At 53.3% G+C, this 22,851-nt stretch overlaps 8 protein-coding genes across 8 annotated transcripts; 6 read left to right on the top strand and 2 right to left on the bottom strand.

Moving 5' to 3' along the window:
* Positions 1 to 395: 395 nt before the first annotated feature.
* Positions 396 to 3,685, bottom strand: BDY24DRAFT_407678 (Mechanosensitive ion channel-domain-containing protein; the record flags this gene model as incomplete). Its single annotated transcript, XM_076642771.1, has 14 exons — positions 396 to 521; positions 601 to 872; positions 940 to 1,057; positions 1,131 to 1,199; positions 1,279 to 1,360; positions 1,429 to 1,528; positions 1,607 to 1,741; positions 1,810 to 1,876; positions 1,946 to 2,242; positions 2,331 to 2,564; positions 2,648 to 2,761; positions 2,856 to 3,005; positions 3,091 to 3,255; positions 3,617 to 3,685. The coding sequence occupies 14 exons, from the start codon at positions 3,683 to 3,685 to the stop codon at positions 396 to 398; spliced, it is 1,998 nt and encodes a 665-aa protein (XP_076494296.1).
* Positions 3,686 to 8,825: 5,140 nt separating this feature from the next.
* Positions 8,826 to 12,144, top strand: BDY24DRAFT_397839 (uncharacterized protein). The gene is made up of 10 exons (XM_076641608.1): positions 8,826 to 9,254; positions 9,331 to 10,104; positions 10,186 to 10,210; positions 10,279 to 10,472; positions 10,558 to 10,706; positions 10,780 to 10,959; positions 11,048 to 11,180; positions 11,265 to 11,351; positions 11,433 to 11,549; positions 11,650 to 12,144. Exons 1-10 carry the CDS (start codon positions 8,883 to 8,885, stop codon positions 11,830 to 11,832), a joined length of 2,214 nt encoding a protein of 737 aa, XP_076494295.1. The 5' UTR covers positions 8,826 to 8,882; the 3' UTR covers positions 11,833 to 12,144.
* A 208-nt stretch (positions 12,145 to 12,352) lies between these two features.
* BDY24DRAFT_148702 (uncharacterized protein) lies at positions 12,353 to 13,230 on the top strand. Its single transcript, XM_076636120.1, has 2 exons — positions 12,353 to 12,751; positions 12,833 to 13,230. The coding sequence occupies exons 1-2, from the start codon at positions 12,437 to 12,439 to the stop codon at positions 13,022 to 13,024; spliced, it is 507 nt and encodes a 168-aa protein (XP_076494294.1). The 5' UTR covers positions 12,353 to 12,436; the 3' UTR covers positions 13,025 to 13,230.
* A 53-nt stretch (positions 13,231 to 13,283) lies between these two features.
* Positions 13,284 to 14,594, top strand: BDY24DRAFT_397834 (uncharacterized protein). Its single transcript, XM_076641607.1, has 5 exons — positions 13,284 to 13,713; positions 13,785 to 13,992; positions 14,055 to 14,240; positions 14,321 to 14,435; positions 14,505 to 14,594. Exons 1-4 carry the CDS (start codon positions 13,436 to 13,438, stop codon positions 14,366 to 14,368), a joined length of 720 nt encoding a protein of 239 aa, XP_076494293.1. The 5' UTR covers positions 13,284 to 13,435; the 3' UTR covers positions 14,369 to 14,435; positions 14,505 to 14,594.
* Positions 14,595 to 16,064: 1,470 nt separating this feature from the next.
* Positions 16,065 to 17,105, top strand: BDY24DRAFT_148684 (uncharacterized protein). Its single transcript, XM_076636119.1, has 3 exons — positions 16,065 to 16,143; positions 16,235 to 16,773; positions 16,891 to 17,105. The coding sequence occupies exon 2, from the start codon at positions 16,278 to 16,280 to the stop codon at positions 16,728 to 16,730; it is 453 nt and encodes a 150-aa protein (XP_076494292.1). The 5' UTR covers positions 16,065 to 16,143; positions 16,235 to 16,277; the 3' UTR covers positions 16,731 to 16,773; positions 16,891 to 17,105.
* A 404-nt stretch (positions 17,106 to 17,509) lies between these two features.
* Positions 17,510 to 19,840, top strand: BDY24DRAFT_417461 (uncharacterized protein; the record flags this gene model as incomplete). Its single annotated transcript, XM_076643715.1, has 12 exons — positions 17,510 to 17,551; positions 17,620 to 17,781; positions 17,854 to 17,907; positions 18,002 to 18,142; positions 18,392 to 18,412; positions 18,540 to 18,649; positions 18,730 to 18,852; positions 18,925 to 18,982; positions 19,075 to 19,187; positions 19,276 to 19,378; positions 19,508 to 19,656; positions 19,738 to 19,840. 12 exons carry the CDS (start codon positions 17,510 to 17,512, stop codon positions 19,838 to 19,840), a joined length of 1,179 nt encoding a protein of 392 aa, XP_076494291.1.
* BDY24DRAFT_148641 (uncharacterized protein) lies at positions 19,670 to 20,862 on the bottom strand. The gene has a single exon (XM_076636118.1). The coding sequence runs from the start codon at positions 20,468 to 20,470 to the stop codon at positions 19,817 to 19,819; it is 654 nt and encodes a 217-aa protein (XP_076494290.1). The 5' UTR covers positions 20,471 to 20,862; the 3' UTR covers positions 19,670 to 19,816.
* Positions 20,560 to 22,836, top strand: BDY24DRAFT_148638 (uncharacterized protein). The gene is made up of 7 exons (XM_076636117.1): positions 20,560 to 20,734; positions 20,812 to 21,349; positions 21,437 to 21,574; positions 21,667 to 22,058; positions 22,134 to 22,221; positions 22,298 to 22,621; positions 22,752 to 22,836. The coding sequence occupies exons 1-7, from the start codon at positions 20,649 to 20,651 to the stop codon at positions 22,797 to 22,799; spliced, it is 1,614 nt and encodes a 537-aa protein (XP_076494289.1). The 5' UTR covers positions 20,560 to 20,648; the 3' UTR covers positions 22,800 to 22,836.
* Positions 22,837 to 22,851: the final 15 nt, after the last annotated feature.

The following is a 22,851-nucleotide window of genomic DNA, read 5'->3' as shown; positions in this document are numbered from 1 at the left end:
ATTCTTGTGAAAAGGGGGCAACCAACGAATATAAAAAGGCAAAGAGAAAGAACGAGGGAGAAGGAAAGAAGGAGAGTTAAAAGTCCGGAGGGAGTGAGGAAAGGTTTTCGCGAATCTAGGGAAACGAAGGGCAAAGAGAGAACGGGGGTCGTAAACTAAAGCGAACTAGAGAAAGGATCGTGAGAGACGGAGCAGCGACGAGAAGGGGGTGCAGATGCTAAGGAGAAGGAGAGAGAGAGAACGGCGGGGGTAAAGAGCGAAGAGCCCGCTTGGCTTGAAGAGGACTACAGTAGTGGAAGAGGGGAGAAGGAGAGGAGAGAGGAAACAAAAGCAACATGAAGGGGCAGGGTGGGGATGCAAAGGAAAAGAGCTGAGAGGAAGACGAGTTCAGAGACCTAAGCTCGCGGCCGTTGGTTCATTTCGATGACCTCCTGGTTCTCCTCGTCGGCTCGTCGAGACCTGCTTCGGAGAGCTGGAGTCCCGGTTCGAGTGGGAGGTTGAGTCTGAGCGGCGTCTTGTTCCTGAGAAAGGAAATATAGAAAGTACAGGACGCGTCAGCTCGTTTGAACTCGAGAACGAAGATTGAACGAAACCACTCACGTCTTCTCCGAAGATGTCCTGCCCAGGGTCCTGAATGACGTTTCGTCGATCAACGAAGTCGTAGGTAGGAGGCTTGGCAGGAGCGGTGGCTCCTCGACCGAGGTGAAGGGTTTCTGAACCGTAAGGCGAGTCGAACGAGCTGTCCTCCTGTCCGTGTTGGCTTTGAGGGGAAGCAGCGGCAGGAGCAGGAGCAGCGACGGGAGCGGGAGGGGTGTAAGGGACGAGGGTGTACTCGGCGGGTCCAGCAGGATCAGGAGAAGGGTTTCCGTTGCCTGAGAAAGAAGGAAGGGAGAGATCAGCTCGAGGAGAGGTTTCGGAAGACGAAGAAGCAGAACGAACCGCCAGGACCGTAAATCTTGAGCTCGGCAAGAGCATCCTTGAGAGCACAGATCCACTTGTTTCGTCGCTGAACCTTGAGAGCTCCTTGTTGCCAGTTGGTCTTGTACTTGATGTCGGCCTGAGAGAAAGAAGTCGAACGGTCAGTCGAGTTGGAGAGAGACGACGCTCGAAGTCAGGAAGTGAAGACGCACCTTGAGGTTCAAGCTCGATTGCGTAGGGAAGTCAGATACGATGATGTCGAAGTTGGGAAGGAAGTCTCGCTGAAGAAACGAAAGAAGCAAAGGTGCGTCAGTGAGAGCTCGACGGAGACGGAGACGAGGAAGAAGCATAAGGACTGACGCTCTCCCTCTTGACAAACGCAAGCATAGCTTCCCTGAGTCGCTGGATAGCTTCAAACGAGGTATCAAAGGCGACGTCGAAGCTGAAGATTCAAGATGAAACGTCAGTCGGACTGCAGGCGAGTCGAAAACGGCGAAAAAAAGGACTCACGAGAAAGTCTCAGAGGTCGCTCCACTTCGTCGAACGTTTTCGATGACTTTGGTGTTGAGGATGTTGTTCGAAATGAAGACCCACTTTCCGTCGACCCGACCTGAAGAGGAAAGGGGAAGAAGACCGGAGGGGGGTCAGCGAAAGAGGGAGGACGAAACGAAGACGCGTTCAAACTCACGGAAGCACGTAGACATGAGGTTCATCTCGAGGACGACGTAGGCGACAGTATCGATGTCGACTCGGTCTCCAACGTCCATCGGGTGCTTGACGAAGAGGAAGATGCAAGCTCCGAGGACCTCCTGAGCGGTCGAACCTGTCGAGGAAAACGAGGTCAGCGTTCGTCTGTGGACGACGATGACAGATGATAGGGCGAGAGCTTACCGATGAGCCAAGACAGTCCGAGGAGGAAGGTTCCAGCCGAAGTGACGAGGGTAGTGAGTTTCTCGGTCTAAGAGGAAAGGAGGAGAGGTGGTTGGTGAGCTTTGTTCGAGACTTGATCGAAGGAGAAAGAACTCACGACCATGGCAGTCAAAATGAGAACGCAGATCAAAAGGACGACTCCCATCAAGATGTTGTCCAACCTCGAAACGGCTCCGTCCAGGTCTCGCATCGAGGAAGCGAGCGAGAGCCTCTCACGATGAATCTCCATCAGGCTCATTTCGATCTCGTCTCGAGTCGCTCCTCCATTTCCATCAGCATCGAGTACCTCGAAGGCTTGGTTGGCGATGTCGAGGGTCGGGAAGTGTCGAGCGATATCAGCGATCTCAACCTCCTGCTTCCCTTGACGGAAGGAGTAGTAGATCCTTCGGGCGAGCTGGAAAGCGGAAAGCGAAACGAGGCACGAGAAGAGTCAGAATCGGTACCTTGACGCGCGTCTCCTCGAGCTGTGAGATGAGGCTCACCATCCTAGTCTTGTTGGCAGAGCTGAGAGAGGCGGTGACCATCGATTGAGGAGAGTTGGGTTGAAGGACCGAAGTTCCAGCCATTTCGGACGCGACGTTTCCGAGCATGTTGGCAGAGTTCGACGCAGCGGATCGCAATCCCTTCAGAGCCTTCTTGGCGAAGATTCGAGGCATCTGGGATCCCTTGCTCATGGTGGAGGCGTCGCTGTTCTTGAGGGTATCGGATCGACCCATCTGTGAAGCGAGAGTCGAAGGGAGAGAGGGAGAGTGGGTAAGGACGCGTCGAAGAGAACGAAGGGAAGAAAGAGGGTACTCACATCAGAGGAATGGGTGTAGAGAGTGACGAGAGCCTTGACTTGGAACTGCTGGTTGAGCATTCGATCCTGGTAGGTCTGCTGATGGAAGTTCCAAGCGATGAATTGAATGATGACCTGGGAAAGACGAGAGGCGAAGCGACGAGACAACCAGTCAGCCGTCGACAATCTCCTTCTTCTTGATCTATACTCCGTCAGCACGGCAGCTCACCTTCTCTCCAGCAATGACACAGCTACACAAGAAGAGTCCGAACAAGAGGTTGGTGACAAGCGAAAGGTTGGTAGCGTTATCGGTAGAGTTGCCGTCGTCGGCTCGTTTCGAGACGAGGTTGATGAACGAGAGCCAGGAGACGAGGGACCACTGCGAAGGAAGATATTCAGAGATTTAGATCAGCACTGTTGTAGTCTACTCGAAAAGCAAAGAGAAGAAAGGGACTCGAACTCACAGCGAAGAGAGTGAACCATCGTCGAAGAGGTCGAGCGAGATCAACCCAAGATCGATCTCCTCCAATGATAGCAGCGACGGTTGCCCGAAGGAATCGAGGGAGAAGCATAAAGAGCGCGCTGGCTCCCCACCAAGATCCCCAGAAGACCGAAAGCCAGATGGACCACTGTTAACGAAGGGAAAACAAGAGGTCAGGGAGGGAAGCTCGAAAAAGGTCAAGAGTGAGGATGGACAGGACGGTGATAACGGTGACCCACAAGCTGGCGGCGATGCAGATGTGCTCGAGGATCTTGGTCGTTGCGGACGGAGTGATTGTGGAGGATGGGAGCTTCGACGAGTTGATTGCGAAGAGGGGAGTGTTTAGTGAGCTGGCGAGGGGTGGGGAGTTCGAGAGTTCGGGGGACGCGTAGAGTTTTAGACTAGATATATTTCTCCCCCCTGCTGTTGCTTCTGTTTTGGTATTTTACGATCTCGGTTTTGCGTCCATCTTTCTCCCTTTGACTTTGCTCATCTTCTGTATCTCTTACGACTCTGACGAGAATATTGATGATGTGGTAGCCTGCTTCATCGAAGCATCGAGGAGAGGAGTGGGCCATAGTACACTTGGAGCCGATTAAATCGGCGAATCGGCGCCGCCGATTATTTTGCCGATTAATCGGGCTTTAATCGGCGTTTCGACTCGGCAAAACCTGCGAAAATCGGCGAGCCGATTAGTTGCGGAGTGCCGATTGGGACGTCGCGACGCGCCGAACAATCGGCGAATCGGCGCTCCTCTCCTCTGCCATTCGAGTCGTCCTCTACAGCTTGTAATTTTCGAGCCCCTTTTCGTGCTGGAATCTCTCCTGATAAAAGACTGAAAGAAAACTCCAAAACGTGTTCAAATCCCTGAAGAAGCACTCTTTTGAGACGCGTCGAGCCTCCTCGTTCGCCTCTGACTCTCTCAGTTTTCAGGGCTGAAAGTCGTCGTTCGTGGAGACACTCAGGACTTCGAGAAGGACGCTTGCCGACGCGCCTTGACCCTGATCGAGAAATACCAGAAGAAGTTCCATGAGAGCGACATCTCTCGGGTCGCCATTAGTTCGTCCCTTTTTCCTTCTCTCTTTTCTCGCCCCTTTCGCCGCTGACCGTCTCTTTCGTCTTCTTTCAGTCCTTCATCCCTCTCTTGGTCGACAGTACTTCAAGGCTATGGGTGAGTGCAATCTTCATTGTGTTTAGATGGAGAACGGGAAGGAGGAGACGCGTCGATGCTCCTTCGTCCGAGATCGAGCTGACCTTTCTTCCTTCCTCTACATCTGCATTAGGAATACACGGAGGAATTCATCCAAGAGATTATAGATATCGCTCCAGATTTCTGGATCAAGCACTACAAGAAGGACGGCGGAGGCGCTCCCTTGGCTCCGACCTCGTCTGGCGACTCGATGAGCTCGATCTTGGGATCTGGTTCCGTACGTCTCTCTCTTCTACCCTTGCCCCAAGCATCTCGAGTCTCATCGCTACGCGTTCTCTTTCTCTCTCTCACTCTTAGCGACTGGAAAGAGCTCAAGCAGCCGCTCGTTCTAACGACCCGAAACCGCAAGACGCGTTCTCACTCTGGATGGACCGTGAGTCACAAGTGTTTCTTTTGACCTTCTCCCTCTTGCTTCTCGCTCACCACTGATACTGTGCTTTCTTCTTCTTCAGGAGCTACGGAACTCGTTGAGTTTTTGGATGAGCTCTGTCCTGTCGGAGACTGGGGAACCGAGCGACGCGAAGAGAGGGAACGAGACGGAATCACCGCTATGGTGTTGGATTTATCTTCTGTTCCAGGTGAGTCTCCTCCTTCTCATCCACTTATAATCTCTCTCGCGCACTGACTGACCTTGTTGCGGTTGATTTTCGATAGCTACGGGAGTCGACGTCGAACAGGCCTTCTCCGTCTCCTCCCACCTCATGTCTAAGCGCCGCCATCGCCTCAACAACTCGACCGCCGCTGCTGCCTGTGCCCTTGGCCGATGGTCCAACGCTGGGCTTGTTCCTGATGAGCTTCTCGCCTCTGTTCTCAGGAAGGGGAGGGCATCCTTAGTGATTGATCTCGTTTCCGATGGAACCGCTGAGTTTTCCATTTCTAGTGTTTTGCTCGACCCGTCGGTGCTATTCACTCTTCTTTCCTTCTCTCTTCAAGCTATACTTCCTTCTCCTTCTATTATCATGCATTCTTGTTCCACCCTTCTTTGTTCGCAGAGCTTGAAGAGCGTCGCGTCTTACCGTCTCAGCGCGTCCTCGTCGCCGACTTTCGCCCACTAGTCGGCAGAATCGCCGATTAATCCGCAAATCGGCAGCCGATTAATCAGCCGATTGCCGATTCTACCTCAGACTGCTGGTAATCGGCTCGCCGATTAAAAAATGCCCGCCGATTTAATCGGCTCCAAGTGTAGGCCATAGCCGGAAAGTACGAAAACCAGGACCCCGTTGAGTAGGCTACAATAGAATAATATAGCATATGATACAGTTCTTGTAGAGTTCGAGGTCTGTTCATTACGGTTCATTACGGTTTGGAGGTTTTTGAACGAATAAAGGACGAGCTCGAGACGAGACTGCGACGCGTCCGAAACCGTTCAAAAACTTGAAACCCGTCTGCAAACGAGGTTGAAACGGACCAAGAACCAGTCAGAAACCGGTGAGGAACAGTCAAAAACGGTTAAGAAACCCAGAAACCGTTCAAGACTAGAACCAAACCCGTTCAAGAACGGTTTTGAGGTTCAGAGACGGTTCGATTTCGGTTTGCGTTCGGTTCAGGATCGGTTCCTGTCGGGTTCAAAATTGGTTCCTGACGGTCCCAAAACAGTCCAGGACCCAAAAACGGTTCAGGACTGTTCTTTAACAGTTTTTCCATGGTTTTTGAGCTGTTTGATAACCGAAAGAGAACTGTAGCAGTGCTGCGGGCGACCGAAAGCGGTTTCCGAACGGTCGCTCGACCAGACGCGTCTCGTCCAGGACGGTTTCTCACGAGTTTTCTTCTGTTCAGTGTTCTTCTCGGCGGCTACAGCGTCCAGAGCTATACTCATCGGTCAGCGAAAGCTACATGGTCGCCTTGAGAAGATTTCTGGACCTTCGTGTTGTCAGGTTTTGAGACAAACTGTCATTGAATGACCCTTGCTCCTTCCCTTTCGCTTAAATAGTCCTCTATGTCTCCTCTATATATGCTTCTCCATCTCTTTACTCTTCTACCTTACTCTCGTGTTCTCTCGGGCGTTCCTTAAGAAGCTGAGCCCGGCCGCTCGACGCGTCGCGTCTCGCTCTCAACTCGACCCTCCTTTCTCTGCCTCCACCTCTCTCTCTGCCGTCTAGCAATTTCTACACGTTTCTACTTACTGATTTATTGCCCGGGCTCTGGGTTTCGATGTCCGAGCCTCTCGTTTCTTATAAAAGGAGGCCGTCTGCCTCCTCTCCCTTGACCTCTATCTTGACACACCTTTGGATTCACACCCCCTTCTCTTCTCGAAAGCACCCGATTATCCCGCGAACCATCTGCTGATCCCTCCTGAACTTTCTCAACCTCTCCCTACGCTCATCCTCACACAAACGAGAGACTCGGAGGTCCTCGACGACGAGATGGGCGACGCTTCTCTTTCCTCCCTCTTCCCTTACATCAGAACACTTTCAGAGAGTAGCAGTATCATCGTAATACTCTCTATTGAGAGCCATGGGAAAATTTTGTACGCGCTGCTGGAGGCTGCTTGACGACCAGAAGCCTGCGTTTCCTCTTCCCTCCCTGCCTCCTCGTCATCCTCCCCTCAACCGCATCGACATCCCCTCCCCCTTCCTTCTCCTCTTCGCCAAGTCCCTCTTCCTTTCAACAAGACGATACCTTACCATCCTAGTGACAACTTTACCCTCGACTTTGGATCTCTCGGCCCCTTCCAACGTGGATGGAGGAGTCGAAGGAGGAGCAGTGCTCTGCGAGCTCACACGCTGGAGCGGAAGTGGTTCGTCTTCATTTCTCCTTCCATATTTCGTCTATCAACTTTTCTCGACCTCCTCCATGAGTCTCGCTGGTACGACTTCCCCTGGTGGAGGTTTTGGGCTCTGGATGGCAGGTTTGAGGCTGTCGAGATGGGCTCGAGCACGGAGGGAAGGAAGGAGGAAGGAAGCGAGCGGGCGACCTTCCTTCTTCTTCTCTTCGCCCACTCTCCGTTCTTTCTGCAGCGGACTCTCTCCTGATGGGCTGATGGGTGTGTGGATTTTTATAGATTCGCGGTGAAGTTTCGGGTCAGGAAACTGACTGACAGCTGAGAGAGCTCGATCATCGACTTCCTTCCCTCTCCGACCATCCTTCCTTCCCTCCTTCCTTCCCATCCACGTCCCATCCACATCCCTAGACCTCGCGACCAGATTTCGACCTCTGCTGACCATCAACTCCTCTGTTTCTTATCGAACCAGCAGACTTCCTCGTTCGGTCCTCGCTCGTCCATCGTCTCCTTCATCTCTCCTTTTCGAAGTCAAACGCTGACCTTTCCCTCTTCCATCTCGCCATGGCAGTCGATCCTCTGGTTCGTCCCCCTCTCTAGCAGCCTCTAACACGCCATACCACTCCTGACTCTGTTTCTGGCGGTCCTCTCAGCTCGACTGTTGAGAATCTCTTGCTTCGAACAACACTCGTGAGCTTGCTTTCATCTCCCTTCCTTCTTCGACGTTCGAACTAGACTGACGTTCTTCTGTCTCGACCTTCCTCTCTCTTCGCAACCAACTTCAACCGTTCTGTCTCCCTTACCCGTCTCTAGGAAAGGATTGGATCCCTCGAGTCGTCGTTCGGAGCAGCTTTCGAGGAAGGATCGACTCGGAGCGAAGGGACTTCGACTCGGAAGAGCTGAGTCGCTCGACTTGTGGTGAGTATGTTCTTAGACCTCTTCCGTCTTCGAGTTCTGCTCGAAGGTCGTGTGGGTGGATGGGATCTCTCGTTTGGGCTGGAGCTTGGCTCCGGGCGTTGGGTTCTTGGACTCAGGGATGCGTCGAGGAGGGAGGGAGCGACGACGACGCGCCTCGTATAGTTTCGCTTCAATTTCTTGCATTTCTAGTATCTAGCTAGCTTCGGTAGTATCTGCGATGACTTTTCATCGTACTCTCGCACCTGCTGCTGTCCTGGAGCAAGAGCTAGAGCCAATCAGAGAAACGAAAGAAACTCGACGCGACGGTCTCCCTCCCATCGAAAACTCTCCTTTACCGGTCCTTACCGTTTATAACGAGACGATTACTGGGCAGAAACTGATAAATACTGTACCGAACTACACAACTACCATAGTCAAACTCTCCAGAACTAAATGGGACCAAAGATAACCAGTTTTGAACCGCTCGTGAACCGCTCGAGAACCGAACTCGAACCGCTCACGAACTGATCTTCTTTCGTTCCTCCTCCGTTCTTGGACGCTACCCTAGGCTAGGCTAGGCTACAAAACTCGAAACCGTTTTCGAGGTTTCTAACGGTTTCATACCATAACCTACCCTACTCTACAGAATTTTCACGGTTCTCGGTTTTAGGATTTTCCGGCAATGGAAGAGGAGAGAAGCGAAGATGAGATCGTGAAGAAGGGAAGAAAAGGTCGTTGAAATGAAGGAAGAAACGTGAGAGGTAGAGACGTGAAACACAGGAAGAGAGAGAGAAACAGGAAGAGAGAGAGAAAACGGAAAATTCATACACGCGACCCAGGAGCAGAGGAAAGGAAGAGAAAGTGGAAAAAAGGCAGCGGCTCCAAGCGAATCCCCCAACCTGCACTCCCTCCTTTCCTCCCCCTCCCTCCTCCCTCCCCCTTTCCCGATATGCTCTACCCACCTTTCGCACTCTTCAAATCCACGATTCAGTCTATTCCCCAAGCCCAACACTACGCCACCCAACTCCAGAACCATCTTTCTCACAAACCCGCCGATCCAACGTTCTCCGACATCGAAGAGGTTTGGAACCTCGTTGAACCCTTCGATCCGTCTCCCATCCCTCTCTCCGCCTTCGAAGAGCCTCTCATCAAGAAGGGTGCGCGTGGCCGCGAAGATCCTAGGAGTGCTCTGTACCTCGGGCTCTACCTCCTCACCAGAGCGGGATCGGATCCTCTCCTCGTGAACGGATCGGCAGCTTACAGGCCGGTGGATAGATTCATGAAGAAGGAGGAGTTCTACCTCGCTCCTGGGATGCTTGAGGTACTTTCCTTCCTCTTCTCTCCTTCTTCTTCCCCTCAACCAAAGCTGAAATCCTCTCTCCTCTCATTCCCAACAGCTCGATCTCCTCGCGAAGGAATACGTCAAGCTGTACGAGGAAGCCATCCAGTCGGGGGAAGCCGTGAGCGAGAACGCATTCATCGTTTCGATGTCCAAGCAGTCCTCCATCCTCCTCGAGTATGACTCCATCCACGGAGTCGACGTAGGAGACGCTGGTATCCCTGGAAGATCTAGGATATACGTCGAGGTGCCGTCTTCGTCTGGTGTTCGAAAGTTCCTCGAGCTACTGAAACAAAAGGGAAACGTGAGCTCGAATCGCCCTCCCCTCCTTCTCCCTCCTTCCCCTCCACTTCTTTCTTTCTCTTCCACCACCAACCCTCCTACGCTCGTACCTGACAGCCTCGTAATGGTTTCCTCCCCAAAGCTGACCAATTTCTCTCTTCTTGCCCTTCAGTGGAACCCAAAGCTCGACGACAAACCCTGGTTCCACTTCCAGTTCTTCCCTTCCTCCTCCACCTCCCTTCACTCCAACAAGAAACCTTCCGACCTCGATCCCAGCGAGGCGGAGAGAATCCTTCGACATCTCGTTGCCCTGTACCTCTCCAGGAACAAGGTTTGGCACGCCGACTCGTTCAGGAACGCGTTGGGACAGTTGGGCCTTCGTTTCTGGGTTCGATCTACAACCAAATCGATGACCGACCGTTCCGAGCTCTGGTTCAAGGAGGTCTTCGAGGTTGTCAAGGGGACGAAGTCTCCTAAGCAGGATAACGGAGAGGCTTGGACGAAGGGAATCTTTGGGGTTTATAGCAGGTTGAACGCGAGAGGGATGAAGGTGAGCTTCGTTCTCCTTCTCGACGTCTGGCGTCGCTTCTTTTCTGACCGCTTTCCTCTCTTTCCTTCTGGACTCGTACAGATCACCATCGTCATCGGAGACAAGCGTAAGCTTGAAGCTCAAGTCTCTTCGTCTTTCCCATCTAACCTCTTCCTCCTCTTCCATCCACCTCAGTCGACAAGTACATCCCCATCCCCTGGGCAGACGAGCTCCTCTCCAACCCTACCTTCATCGCCGCCCAACAAGCCAAACAGGGAGGGAGCCGACTTACCGAGATGTGGGTCCACCAACGTTCCATCGACGACGACGTGGCCTTCAACCGAGTTCGAGACGAGAGAAGAGCGACGACGGCCGACGCAGTGTGCGCGGTGAGTTTCTTCGTTCGTCTTTGCTTTCGATGTCTCTTTCTTCCGCTGACCTCCATCTCCTCTCTCGTTTTTTTTTCTCCTCAAGATCAAGAGCTGCCACTTTCACTCGACAACCCAAGATCCCGACTACCCAGCTCTCGGAATGCTCAAGGAGTTCTACCCTCACCCTCTCAGACCGAACGCGGGGATCTTCGTTTGCGAGGCGCATCATATTGAGCTTCGGATCACCGATTCGTGAGTCCTCTCTCTCCTCTAGCTAAGTTATCTTTATCCTTTGGCTGACTTATCTCGTTCGGTTCTTCCTCAGGCTCGGAGGAACCGTCGAGCAGACCGAATCGTTCGTCAACGCTGGGACCTCCACTAGTCCCAACGTCGATCAACTCTTCCCCACCGACTTCACTCTCTGGTTCACAGGCTGCTCGTCCGGCAAATGTGGAGGCTACTTCAACGTCCGAAAGCTAACGTCCTCGGTTTCGGCTACCCTTGGGTGAGCCTCTTGCTTCTCCTTCCTCTTTCTTTCCCTCGTTTGTTCTGAGAAGGATCTGACTCCTTCCCTCCCTTCTCTTCTTTTCCAGAACTGTTCCGTCTATGTGTCTCACCTGCCGACATGACGTTTTCGAGAACATCTTCCAGCCTCACCTCGAGGTGAATCAGAAACTCATCGAGGATCTCGCTCCTGGAACGATCGTTGATCGACGCGTCCATCTTGTAAGCCCCTCTTTCGCCTCTCACTCCTTCGAAGTTGGAGCAAGAGACTGATTGCTCTCTCCTACTTTTATATCTCTCCTCCAGCTCCCCGTCCCTACTCTCCCGGACCTTCAGCCTGGGGTCATGGAGTGCGCTGCTGATGGCTGCGTGAATCAACTTCGCCTCTTCACGGTATGTTCCTGAGCTCCTCCTCGTCTACTGAGTAGCCCTACTGACTTCCCCTTCTCGCATTCTTGTTTTTCTTTTTCAAAGAACGGGAAACCCTGCATCGGAAATAGGAACGAGAGAGGAGAGCGAGTCTGCCCATCTCACTCGTCAGGTGCCCATCGCAATTGGTCTCCGTCGCTAAACCAGGATCAGATGCACATCGTAAGTTGTTGATCCCCTTATTTCCTTCTCCTTCTTCCTCCTCTCGCGAAGCTCACTATTCACGTTCTCTTCTTTCTCGTTCGTTCTTCTCGTTCGTCAGGCCATCGACGCCCTCGCTTCCTCCCCAACTCTTCCTCAACTCCTCAAACTGGCTCAGACCCTCACTCCTCAGCCTGTTCAACCGGCTGGCCTCCTCAGAGCACTCAAATCCACCCCTCTCCAGCTCAACTCGGAGGCCTACCGAAAGTTCAGAGGGTTCCTTGAAGGACTGAGGGAGGAGTGAGAGGAGGTGGGATAGGAGGGAGAGGTGTAGGAGGATCGGGAGTGGAGTGGTAGGAGATTGGGACTCGGTGTTGGAGGGTTGGGAGAGCTGGAGCTGTCTCTGGGAGTTGAAGGGAGGTGGTTGGGTTCGGTGGCGACGCGTTTTCTTTCTCTTGACGACTTTTCTTAACGACCAGTATGCCTTTTTTTTGTTTGTCTTACTTACGCACTTCAATTTTAATCCTTTCTGAGTTTGCTGATGCGCGTCCGAGAGTAAGGGAGAAGGGAGAGGAGAAGGAAAGAGAAGAGATGAGTTCGACGCGACGACGCTCAGAAATCGACACAGGTCGTAATGAAGGCCGTTGATACCTTTCTGCTCGAGGGTTCTTTTTTAAAACTGCGGGAGCTAGATTTCAGTATAGAACGGCAGGATTTGGTCGAAGCGATAAGCGATCCAGATCTTTGCGGAAGAATTATCGGGTCGGAAAGAGCAGAAGGAAGCTGCTGCTCCCGAGCTCGAAATGAACTCTGAACAGCTGAGGCTCGCCTCCCTCCTTCCTTCAACTCTCATCCCCACGACCCAATCCTCTCCCCTCAGCGACTCCTTACATCTATCCTACGCTCATATGGGTGGACCCTCTGCAGTCAAAGCCCGAGCTCGAGCTCAACTGGCGCAAAACCTCTCCAAAATCCGCCGACAAGTCCCTTCTTCAGCTCCTCCTCCTTCCTCTTCCCTTCCCTCCCCACCTCCTCCTTCCTTTCTGGATCTCAACCCTCCGCCGCCACCCTTACAGCGCATCTCCGAGCTTCTAGATCTCGAGCTACAGCTTCAGAGGGTTGGAATCGAGACCTCGAGGACTCTCGAGAGCAAACGGATCCTCAGCCTCCTCCAAAGTCAGCTCGAGTCGAAGCTCCTCGCCACTCAGGCTTGCATCGACTCTGTGAGTTCCTCTTCTTTCAACTACCTCCCATATCGAAGCTCAGAATCTCACCGTTCCTCCTCTCGCCATGTTCCCTTCCAGAACATCGACAAGCTTCAACGGAGTCTTTCTGTGAGCTTCTTTCCTTCTCCTCCCTTCGCATCGATCCTGCTTCTTCGAAGCTCACTCGAACTCTTTTCCTTGGATCAGGGTCTAGTACTTGGACCCTCCGACAGGGACTTTATTGATGCTTCTCTCACTGTAAGTCTTCTCCCTCTTCTGCTGGCGTGCTGAGGGTGTTGACGGACGGAAACGAACGAAGACATCTCGAGCTCGAGCTGACCTCCCTTCCCCTCCTCTTTCCTCTCTCCTCCCTCGCCACTCCTTCTCTCCTTCATCTCTCAACCCTTACCCACCGCCTTCAAAACGTTCGTTGTCCACCATATCACCAAACTTCAGGTCTCCAACCCCGAAGCTTCGTCTTCTTCAACCCAACAAAACCCACCACCGCCAGCTCCCTCCCTTTCCTCCTCCTCCTCCTCTTCTCCCACCACCTCTTCAGCCCCCTTCGAGCCCTCGAACGCGACCGATTCTTCAACAGGACATCGTCTCTCGTCTCATGGTCACCCAACAGCCCCAGCAGCTTCCCTTCCATCCGTTGGGGAGAAGAGGGAGAGGGACGCGACCAGCCAGGAGGAAACGCCGATGGGAACTCGTTCGGGAGGGAAGGAGAAGGCTGGCAGGGTCTCTGGGGGGGAGAGGAAGAGGAGGAAGTTGGTGGAGAAGGCTCTGGAGACGACGGTTCGCTCGGTCTGGAGTTGCCCGGAGTGCGATGGGAAGGGAAAGGTGTTGGGCGAATTGATGGACATCTTTCCTCCCAACTCAAACCTTCAGCCTGGAAAGTTGAACCAGAAGTTCGTCTATAGACATGCTGGCAAGACGGAGGAGGAAGCCCACGTGCAAAGCTCACCGAACTTTATCGAGTTCGTCTCTCATTCTTCCTCTGCGAAGCTGATCACGCTGAACTGACCTTCCTCTGATCTCTTCGCTGCAGCTTCGACCTCCCTCCGAATCACCAGCAAAGCCTTGCCGAGGCGTTCTCCGATCCACCACCGCCTACGACCCTACCCTTTCGACTTTCCGAGCAACCCTACAAGGACAAGTTTGGTCACTCGATCCCGCAAAAGGATCGGTTCAAAAACCAACTCAGCAACAAGGTCTTGGACGCGCGTTTGAGCCAGTACAAGAGGGATCAGGAGAAGGTGAGTTTTCGGCTGAAGGATCTTTCTCGAGCTCGTTCTGAATCGCATCTCGTTCCTCATAGTGGTTGAGGGAGGCGAGGTTGCACACAGATCTGTCCGAGCTGGTTGATCTAGACGGAGAGTCGGTGGGCTTTTGGATCCATCTCCCTCCCGCTCTGTCTTCGGATATGAAGAGGTTTAAGGGGAGATATATGGACTCCATGGGAGCTATGAGGAAGTATGATGCTCGTCATCTGTGGCAGGTCCGAGCATGAGTCTCGTGCTTTCTTTCTTGGACGCGTCGCTTTTCGTTTCGCTGGGCTGATCATCTATCCCTCCTCTTCCTCAGGACTCAACACTTCTACACCTGGGTTGGCACAGGAATGGCTCGTCCTGAGCTCGTTGCCGTTCATCGAGAGACTTCCGGGGCGTTCAACGAGGAGTTCACCGCTCTCGCTCGGGAGGTGGGTCCTTCTGCTCATCCTGTTGCGAAACCTCGCTCTGACCTGCTTCTCTTACTTCTCAACCTGCAGATGGCCATATGGATCGATTCATCCCTCCTACCTTATCTCAAATCCGCCAATCATCCTCTCATCGATGATTTCATTCGCGTCAAAAAGGAGTGAGTCCCCGACGCGTTCCTCGCTCTCTCGCTCTCCTTCTTCCGCCACGTTCTGACTCGCGTTTCCCACAGGATCCACGATACCCTTCTCGTTCAAGATCCCTCCTTTGAAGGTCTAATCACTCTCCTCGGATGCACCTTCGCCGCTTGGGTCCAGGACACCCAAGGAGACCACTCCGACGAGAAGGACGTCAAGGGAGGACTTTCGATGGTCACCACCCAAGGAACGTCGTCGGCGTTGGAACTCCGACTGATAGAAGCCCACGTGAGTAGCGTCGTTCATCCCTTTTTCTCTTGATCCCATCGCTTTCTCGCTCTTCTCAGTTCGAACTTGCGACGCGTCCTGATCTTTTCCTTTTTCTCTTCTTTCGCATTCAGGTCCGAGTGATCCTTCCTCCCAACTGTATATTTTGGATTCGCTCGAGTACCTTTACCCATTCCGTTCATCAGATCTTCCCTACTGGTGCCGTCTTGGAGGGAGACGAGAGGTTCTCCCTCGCTTCTTTTGAGCACACTGTCGTGTCTGTTGCTTGCCGGGCTATCTCTAGACTTCGAACTGTTTCTTGATAGAGTTGATATGATGGCATGAGTCGCTAAGCTGGTAGTTGCGTTGTTGTCGTGCAAAAAGAAGAAAAAAAGGCGAAGGAAGGGAGGGTAAGCGAGGTTGCGAGCTTCGTCTCGAAACTGACCTCCAACCAGCTCCATCTCTTCCCTCCCATCTCTTTCTCCACGTCCGTCTCCGCCTCATCTTTCATCTCCAACCCTTCAAGCTCCTCCTCTGAGGTCCAGGAACACGTTGAAGAAGTCAGTTTATCCCCTGGACGTCTATTGGGGCTTGCTCAGCGAAGGAGAGAGGAGGGGAGGGAAGAGAAGACGAAGTTGACCTTCAACTCCCTCGACCTTCCCTCCCCCTCTCCCCCCTCTTCAGCAACATGTCTTTTCGGGACATCAGCCTTTCGCATCTCTCTTCCTCTCTCTCCCTCTCTCCTACTCTCTCTACCCTACCCAGAGATGCGTCACCAAACGAGCTTTCCCTCCTTCGTGCGACTCGACAGCTCCTCACCCTTCCTCCTCAACCTTCTCCCTGGAGGTTCAAGATCGACAACCCCTTCGATAGAAGATACCAAAGCATCAGGAGATCCATCGAAATCTCCGAAGAAGGTCAGGTGTAGATCAGTCGAAGCCTACGGTGAGCTTCAATCTCCTCCTTCGATTGCGAGCTCAAGGCCTCCTTCCCTTCCTTTCAAGAGCTGATCCTTCCTCATCTTTGCTTCGATCTGCATAGCCAACAATCTGTACATGGGGACTTCGGACGGTCAGTATTACGGTACACTTTCGATTCTGTAGGAACGTCGACCTTACGTTGAGAGCTTCGAGCTTCCCGTCCGTCATCCCACCTCCTCCCTTCGCTCACCTCCTTCCTTTCCTTCTTTCTTTCGCTCTCTACCAGAACCCTTACACCCTCACGCATCGCCATACTCTCTTCCCTCGCAAGAGTGTAGATCGCATCTTCCTCCTCCCGAGTATATCCAAGGTCCTCATCCTCTCAGGTCAGCAGCATCTCTCTCGACCTCTCTCCTCCCTTCGTCCCGAGCTCACGCGTCTCCCTTTCCCGTATCGTTCTCGCCTCCTTTTTGGCAGAATCCACTCTCCACTTCTCTCCCTCTAACCCTTCTTCCCCCCAATGATCCAACACATCGAACCGGACGCGGAGACTTCGCCTTCGACCACGGAGCTGAGGAACGTTCTCCTCGGGCAGGCGAGGGAGATGCTCCGAGGGATTCTCGTCAAGGAACGAGAGCTACGAGCTCGGAGGTCGTTGAAAGCCGCTTCGGGAGGAAAGAGGACCAAGAACGTGGTTGTGGAGGTGGCTAGGATGGAGAAGGAGGAGGTTTTAGATCGGGTGAGTTCGACGCGTCGGGTTTCCTTTGCTTTGGTTTCTTCGCCCATCGTCTCTCTGACGTTCTTTCGACGCCGTTTCTCTTTTCAATCAGGTCATCGACGCCTCTCTCCTCGTCCTTCTCGCTCGGAGGAGCACCCTCTTGATTCTCCACATCCTCGAATCGAACCACTACGCCGACCCTTCCCTCCCGACCCTTCCTTCGTTCGGGATGCGCTTGAGAGGGAGCGGAGGTAGTTTGCTGCTCGGATGGGGAGGGGTCAATGGAGATTTTGACGGCGTGAGTGGAATTACCTTTCATTTCTTATCTCGTTTTCAGGAAGAAAGAGGGGAAAGCTGACCGTCCGTCCTTTGTTTTTTCTTTCCTCTCTCGACATGTCCACCGTTCCTTTCTCAGGTCTCTTCCCTCGGTCCTTTTCTTCTTTAATTTCATCTACCTCAGTTCAATTTAGCCTGTCCTCCCTACTTTCTTGATTGTATCTGTGTTTCTCTGCTCGCTCTCTTGAGCCCCACTCTCTCCTCCTCCTCTTGTCTCGCCCGGCTCTCACCTCCCCCCTTCCAACGCAAGCAGAATCCCTCATCTTCTCAGACCTTCTCCGGGAAGGAGCTCACGCAAAAAGGGAAGCAAAGGGGCGAACGAGAGCGAGAAATGTTGACAGGGGGTGGCGCTTCCATCTTCCTTCCGCTTTCCCGCCTCAAACCTTCTTCCTTTTCCACATATACCTGCAGGCTAGCTTCTAATAATCCCCCCAGCTTCCCTACCTTCTTTTTCCAGTGTATCACCTCCTTCTCCTCGTTGAGACCGGTGAAAATGAAGGAAGATCACGCGTCGTCGCAGGAGCGCGCCTCGGAACACGAATTATCTCATCTTAGGACAGCCCCTAGTCCCAAACTGAACTGCGTTACCCCCTTTGAAATCGTTCTCCCTCGATTCTAGACCTCGTACGTCAGCTCCTCCCTTCCTCCTCCAAACCACCATCTCCCTCTTCCCTCCACCCCTCCCTCCCTCTCCTTACATGGCCTATCACTTCAACAAGGACGGTGATCGAATCCTCAGAGTGAGTATTCAAGATGCAGAGGGATTCCAGACTTCTTGCTGACTCCTGTCGTCTTCGTTTGCGTCCAGCTTGAACCTGGCCTCGTCGGTACCAACGTCGCCGTCGTCTTTCAGTTCGGACGTCAGACAGACTTTGGCTTAGCTGTAGGAGGTACGATCGTGATGTCCAAGGGAGCTGTCAAGATCCAGGCTCAGAGCGGCAATGACTACACCTGGAAACAAGTCGGAAAGGTGAGTCGGATCGTGGAAGGGGGAGAGAACAAGACTGAACGCTGACCTTCATCTTTCTATCTGTCTCTTCAGGCTTGGCCCATCGGAGAGGTGGAGAAGGACAGGTTGTATGACCTGGAGAGAGAGGTACGTCCCCGGTATCGCTCCTGCGAGATTGGATCGAGCTCGAGAACGGAGGGACGGAGTGGGAGGAGAGCGCTGATTATTCCTTTCGTATCAGTTCGTCGACATCAAGGATGCCGTCAAGGATGAAACGGGACTCAACGGTAACGATCTCTGGGCTGAAGCCAACGAGAGGCACAGGAGGGAGACGGTCGGCGCTGTTGGACAGGGAGAGTGGGACGCGTTGAGGGATCAAGCGGTGTGATTCGGGTTCCATTTCTTTTGTTTAACGACCATGATGAATTTGACTCTCTAGACCGTGAAAGATGAAAGGGACGAAAGACAGGAACTGAGATTGAAACTCCATGGGTTTAGCGAAGGAGAAGTGGAAGAAGAAGACTTGACGAGCTCGATGGGAAGTCTCGCGTTTCGAACCGATCTCGACTCTTTCCCTCAACGTCCACGCTCACTCATGATCCTCTTCCCTTCTCTCGTCTGACAAACACAGCCTGGAGGCCTCGCTTGGTCAGTGAGCACAGATTTCACTCTCGCCGAGGGTTGGGAGGAGGCGAAGTGGTGGCGAGAAGGGAAGGAAGGAAGGGAAACGTCGAGCTCACCTCCACCCTCCTTCTTTCTCTCCTTGCTTTCCCTCCCAGATCAACGCTACGCCCGACGAGAAAGCTGGACTGGGAGAACTCTTGTTGACCATGGGAGTTCGTAGGCCTGGCCTTAGGATCCTCAGTTTCGAGATGCCTGGGAAAGAGAGGTGAGCTCAGGGCGGTCGAGCTTCCTCCATCCCTCCCTCCCTTCGAATCGAAGCTCATCCGTCCCCCGTTTGTGCTGTAGACGCGCTCTCTTTCACGCAGGAGGACTCATCTCGGCCACTTCTCGGATTCTCCTCATCGATATGCTCACGAAGAACATCCCTACGGAGATGATCTCGGGTCTCGTCGTCCTTCACGCTGAGAAGTGAGCTCTCCCTCCTTCCCCTCGTCTTTCCCTCGATCGTTTGAGCTGATACCTTGCCCTTTCCTCCTTCAGAGTCACCATCACGAGCATGGAAGCTTTCATCGTCAGGCTCTATCGAGAGTCGAATCATGTTCGTTCAGCTGTCCCTCTCTCCACCCTGCTCGTCCTCGCTCAGCCCAGCTCGAAGCTCACTTTCCCCTCCGTCTCCTCCTTTTCCTCTAGGACGGTTGGCTCAAAGCCCTCTCGGACGATCCAGAACACTTCAACTCAATCATGACTCCTCTCCAGACCTGTATGAAGATGCTCTCGCTTCGACGAGTTACTCTCTGGCCTCGGTTCGTTCTCTTTCTCTTCCCCTCGTCTCATCTCTCTCGCGTCCGACCTCTTCGTTCCTTCGAGCTGACTCTTTCTCTATTTCCTCAGATTCCACGCTTCCGTCCATGCCTCTCTCGGTCAACGGAAAGCCGACGTCGTCGAACTCTATCAACCTCTCACGACGCCGATGAAGGAGATCCAGAATGCGATCGTCGAATGCTGGACGCGACTTTGACCGAGTTGAGGAAGAGTTGTACTGGGGTGAGTTGACTTTCCTTCGCCGAAACAGGTATGTAATATACGAGTAGCTTACACAGGCTGCTCCTTTCTTCCTTTACAGGTCGAGCTCGACGATTTCACCGTCGAGAACGCTCTCTTCCGACACTTTGACCGAATCGTCCGAGGTCAACTCGATCCCATCTGGCATCGAGTCGGTCCCAAGACGAAACGACTCGTCTCAGATCTCACTACCCTTCGTAATCTCCTCAAGTAGGTCTCCTTCTTTCTCCTCTTCATCCTCTTCGCTCGTCACAAGCTCACCTCGCTCCTCCCTCGATCTTTTCCTTCCAGCTACCTCCTCTCCTACGACTCCATCACCTTTCACACCTACCTCGAATCTATTCTCACAGCAGCAGCTCCTCCTCCCGGATCAGCAGCTCCCAACACCAACTAATCCCTCTGGCTCTACCTCGACGCAGCCAACACACTCTTCCACGTCGCTAAACGAAGAGCCTACCTTCCTCCGCCAACGAAGAGGGAAGCCGCTGCTGCAGCTAGAGCTACGCCGAGCCGGAACGAGGAGGTGGAAGACAAGGATGAGAACGAGGCAATGAGGGATATGGAGAGGGAGGAGAGGGAACGGACTGGGTTTGGAGGAGGAGGAGGAGGGAGGAACGATTGGGATGGGTTCGCAGAGGGAGGAGGATCGAGTTGGCCGCCTGGAGTCACGCCCGTGTTGGAGGAGCTGCCGAAGTGGAGTTTGTTGGCGAAGTTGCTGGAGGAGATTGAGGAGGAGATCAGTGTGCAGGCTACGGTTGATGTGAGTGAGTTTCGAAGATTCGTTCGAGAAGATGAGACGCGTTCGAGTCCAGCTGATCTTTGTTTCCTCCTTTCGGTTTCGCAACGAACAGTCATCTCCGGCTCCAAAACCAACCTTGTCATGGCTACCGGAGATCGAACCTGTTCCCAACTTCCAGAATACCTCTCCTCTCGAGAACCTTTCCCCAACGACGACGATGCAGAGGCTGGTCGAACAACGGCTTCTTCGGACGTACTTCTGGTGGAAGGGAGGGTTGGGTGACATGTAGAGGAACCTGATAGGGTGGAAGGCTAGGGCTGGGTCGAGTACGAGTGGGAAGGGAAGCTCGAATGGGACTGGCAGTGGGAGCGGGAGGGGAGGGTCCAGCGCGGGAGGAGGAGGAGGGAGAGGTCAACCTAGCTTCAAGAGGCGGAGAGTCAGAGGTGGGAGTGTGGCTGCTAGCATGACGAGTAGGAGGAATGTGGAGACTGAAGAGGCGGAGGAGCAGAACGCTGAGTTGGAAGATGAAGCGGAAGAGATTGCGGATTTGTGAGTTTGCGTTTTCGATTCGACGCGACGAGACTTCGAAGCTGACCTTCTTTCTCTTCTCTCCCTTCGTCTCTCAGCCTACATCAATCGTCCCAGCAGTTCGCTCTCTCCAGCTCTCAGGCGGGATCGGTCCCTCCTTCCTCCCAACGAGCATCCTCGTCCTTCGTTCGGGAATCGTCCATGGCAGCTCCCTCAACTCCCTCCTCCTCTCGAACACGCGTCTCCAACATCAACATCATCGAAATCCCCGCTTCCTCCTCCTCTTCTTCCTCCACCACCCAACCCACGTCAACCTCCCACTCCATCTTCTCACGTGAGGACCCCGAGGACATCCCTTCCATCGCCTCCCTCACCTCCCTCGCCTCCTCTCTCAACACCACTCGAGACGAATCCTCAGCTCCTCCACAAACTCTCCTCCGTCCATCAGCTCAAGACTCCGTCACACGCTACTTCGACCCTCTCGATTTCGACGATAACTTCGGAGTCCTCTCGCCGGAACAGCTCGTCGTGATACGACCCTACAAAGGGGATGACGATGATCAAGTGCTGGAGGAGTTGAGGCCCAAGTATATCGTGATGTACGATGCCGATCCAGGGTTCATTCGAAGGGTCGAGGTGAGTGCTCGTTTCGGTTTGAGAAGGAGGAAGAGAGGGGAGAACGAAGCTGACTCGAGACTCGTTCTTTATTTCTCGTTCGAACAGGTCTACCGAAGTTCGAATCCAGGACTGGGAGTCCGAGTCTACTTCATGATGTATGTCGACTCGGTGGAGGAGCAGAGGTACCTGAGTGGGTTGAGGAAGGTGATGGAGTCGTTCAAGAGGTTGATCAGGGAGAAGGGAGTGAGTTCGACGCGTCTTCCTCTCTTCGTCCTTTCTCCTTGCTTCGAAGTACTGACTCGAGCCTTCGTGTCGTTCTTGGATTTGATCCACAGACGATGCTCATCCCGATCTCAGGTGATCCTCGAGGACGTCCCGCCGAACCCAACAGTACTCAATCGACCCTCGCCAAAGTCATCTCGAAGAGGATCGCTGGTGGTGCAGCAGCTTTGGCTGCTGAGTCGGAGCCTTCTATCGTACGTATCTCTCCTTGTCGTTCTCTTGCCTCTCCTGAAAGGCTCACTCGCTCTTGGTCTTTCCTTCGTTCTCCTCAGGTCATCGTCGACATGCGAGAGTTCCGATCGACTCTTCCTTCCCTCCTTCATGCGTCGAACGTTCGAATCATCCCCGCTACCCTCCAAGTTGGAGATTACATCCTGAACCCTGAGATGTGTGTTGAGAGGAAGAGCATCCCGGATTTGATTCAGAGTTTCAACTCGGGGAGATTGTGAGTTTCGACGCGTCTCGTTCCTTCTCTTCGTCGGTTCGTTTCGCTGACCAGAACCTTCTTTCCCTCTCGCAGATGCACTCAATGCGAGATGATGAGCGTTCACTACAAGCAACCTATCCTTCTCATTGAGTTCGAGCAGAACAAGTCGTTCTCCCTTCAAGTTCGTTCCCTTCTCTCTCTTCCCTCTTCTTCCGTTCCTCAACTCACCTCTCTCCTTCTCCCCCGTCGATTCCCAGTCCATCATCGAACTCAAAGCTCCCGGATCTCACCAAGCTCGTTCCGATCCCACCTCCGGCTCCTCCAACAGTCGAGATCGAGCCGTCGCCGACTCAGACATTCAATCTCGACTCGTCCTCCTCACCCTCACCTTCCCTCGTCTTCGAATCATCTGGTCCTCTTCCCCCTTCGCTACCGCGGATATCTTCAAGGATCTGAAGGTCAACCATTCGGAACCGAGTGCTGAGAAGGCGATCTTGATCGGGAGTGCGGATGGGGAGGAAGGAGAAGGAGGGGGAGGGAACACGAGCGCTCAGGGGTTGTTGAGGAGTTTGCCGGGAGTGGTGAGTCCATCTCTTTCCCTTTCGGATGTGCTTCGAAGGAGGGTGAAGCAGAGGTGGAAGGAAGGGAGATGGAGGAGGAGAGAGGACGAGGGCTGACTTTCGTTCATTCCCTTCTCGACTTGACTTCCAGAACGGGAAAAACTACCGACACAAAGACTCCGTAGACTTCCAGCTATAGTAGACTGATTCGATGATGATGATCTAAAACTTGGGCATATATTTTCTCCCTA

Source organism: Mrakia frigida, assembly GCF_051309035.1.
Source record: "Mrakia frigida strain ATCC 22029 unplaced genomic scaffold BDY24scaffold_28, whole genome shotgun sequence".
NCBI classification, from domain to species: domain Eukaryota; kingdom Fungi; phylum Basidiomycota; class Tremellomycetes; order Cystofilobasidiales; family Mrakiaceae; genus Mrakia; species Mrakia frigida.
Note: the sequence above shows the minus strand (reverse complement) of the source record. Positions and strands in the feature narration are given on the sequence as shown.

Bases quoted from the DNA above. Each gene is read 5' to 3' on its own strand.
- BDY24DRAFT_397839 (XM_076641608.1), top strand. From the start codon at position 8,883: ATGCTCTACCCACCTTTCGCACTCTTCAAATCCACGATTCAGTCTATT. The intron at 9,255-9,330 runs GTACTTTCCTTC...CATTCCCAACAG, and splicing joins TCGCTCCTGGGATGCTTGAG to CTCGATCTCCTCGCGAAGGA. The intron at 10,473-10,557 runs GTGAGTTTCTTC...TTTCTCCTCAAG, and splicing joins CGGCCGACGCAGTGTGCGCG to ATCAAGAGCTGCCACTTTCA.
- BDY24DRAFT_148702 (XM_076636120.1), top strand. From the start codon at position 12,437: ATGGGTGGACCCTCTGCAGTCAAAGCCCGAGCTCGAGCTCAACTGGCG. The intron at 12,752-12,832 runs GTGAGTTCCTCT...GTTCCCTTCCAG, and splicing joins CTCAGGCTTGCATCGACTCT to AACATCGACAAGCTTCAACG.
- BDY24DRAFT_397834 (XM_076641607.1), top strand. From the start codon at position 13,436: ATGGGAACTCGTTCGGGAGGGAAGGAGAAGGCTGGCAGGGTCTCTGGG. The intron at 13,714-13,784 runs GTTCGTCTCTCA...TCTTCGCTGCAG, and splicing joins AGCTCACCGAACTTTATCGA to CTTCGACCTCCCTCCGAATC. The intron at 13,993-14,054 runs GTGAGTTTTCGG...CGTTCCTCATAG, and splicing joins ACAAGAGGGATCAGGAGAAG to TGGTTGAGGGAGGCGAGGTT.
- BDY24DRAFT_148684 (XM_076636119.1), top strand. From the start codon at position 16,278: ATGATCCAACACATCGAACCGGACGCGGAGACTTCGCCTTCGACCACG.
- BDY24DRAFT_148641 (XM_076636118.1), bottom strand. From the start codon at position 20,470: ATGTCACCCAACCCTCCCTTCCACCAGAAGTACGTCCGAAGAAGCCGT.
- BDY24DRAFT_148638 (XM_076636117.1), top strand. From the start codon at position 20,649: ATGACGAGTAGGAGGAATGTGGAGACTGAAGAGGCGGAGGAGCAGAAC. The intron at 21,350-21,436 runs GTGAGTGCTCGT...TCGTTCGAACAG, and splicing joins GGTTCATTCGAAGGGTCGAG to GTCTACCGAAGTTCGAATCC. The intron at 22,059-22,133 runs GTGAGTTTCGAC...TCCCTCTCGCAG, and splicing joins AGTTTCAACTCGGGGAGATT to ATGCACTCAATGCGAGATGA.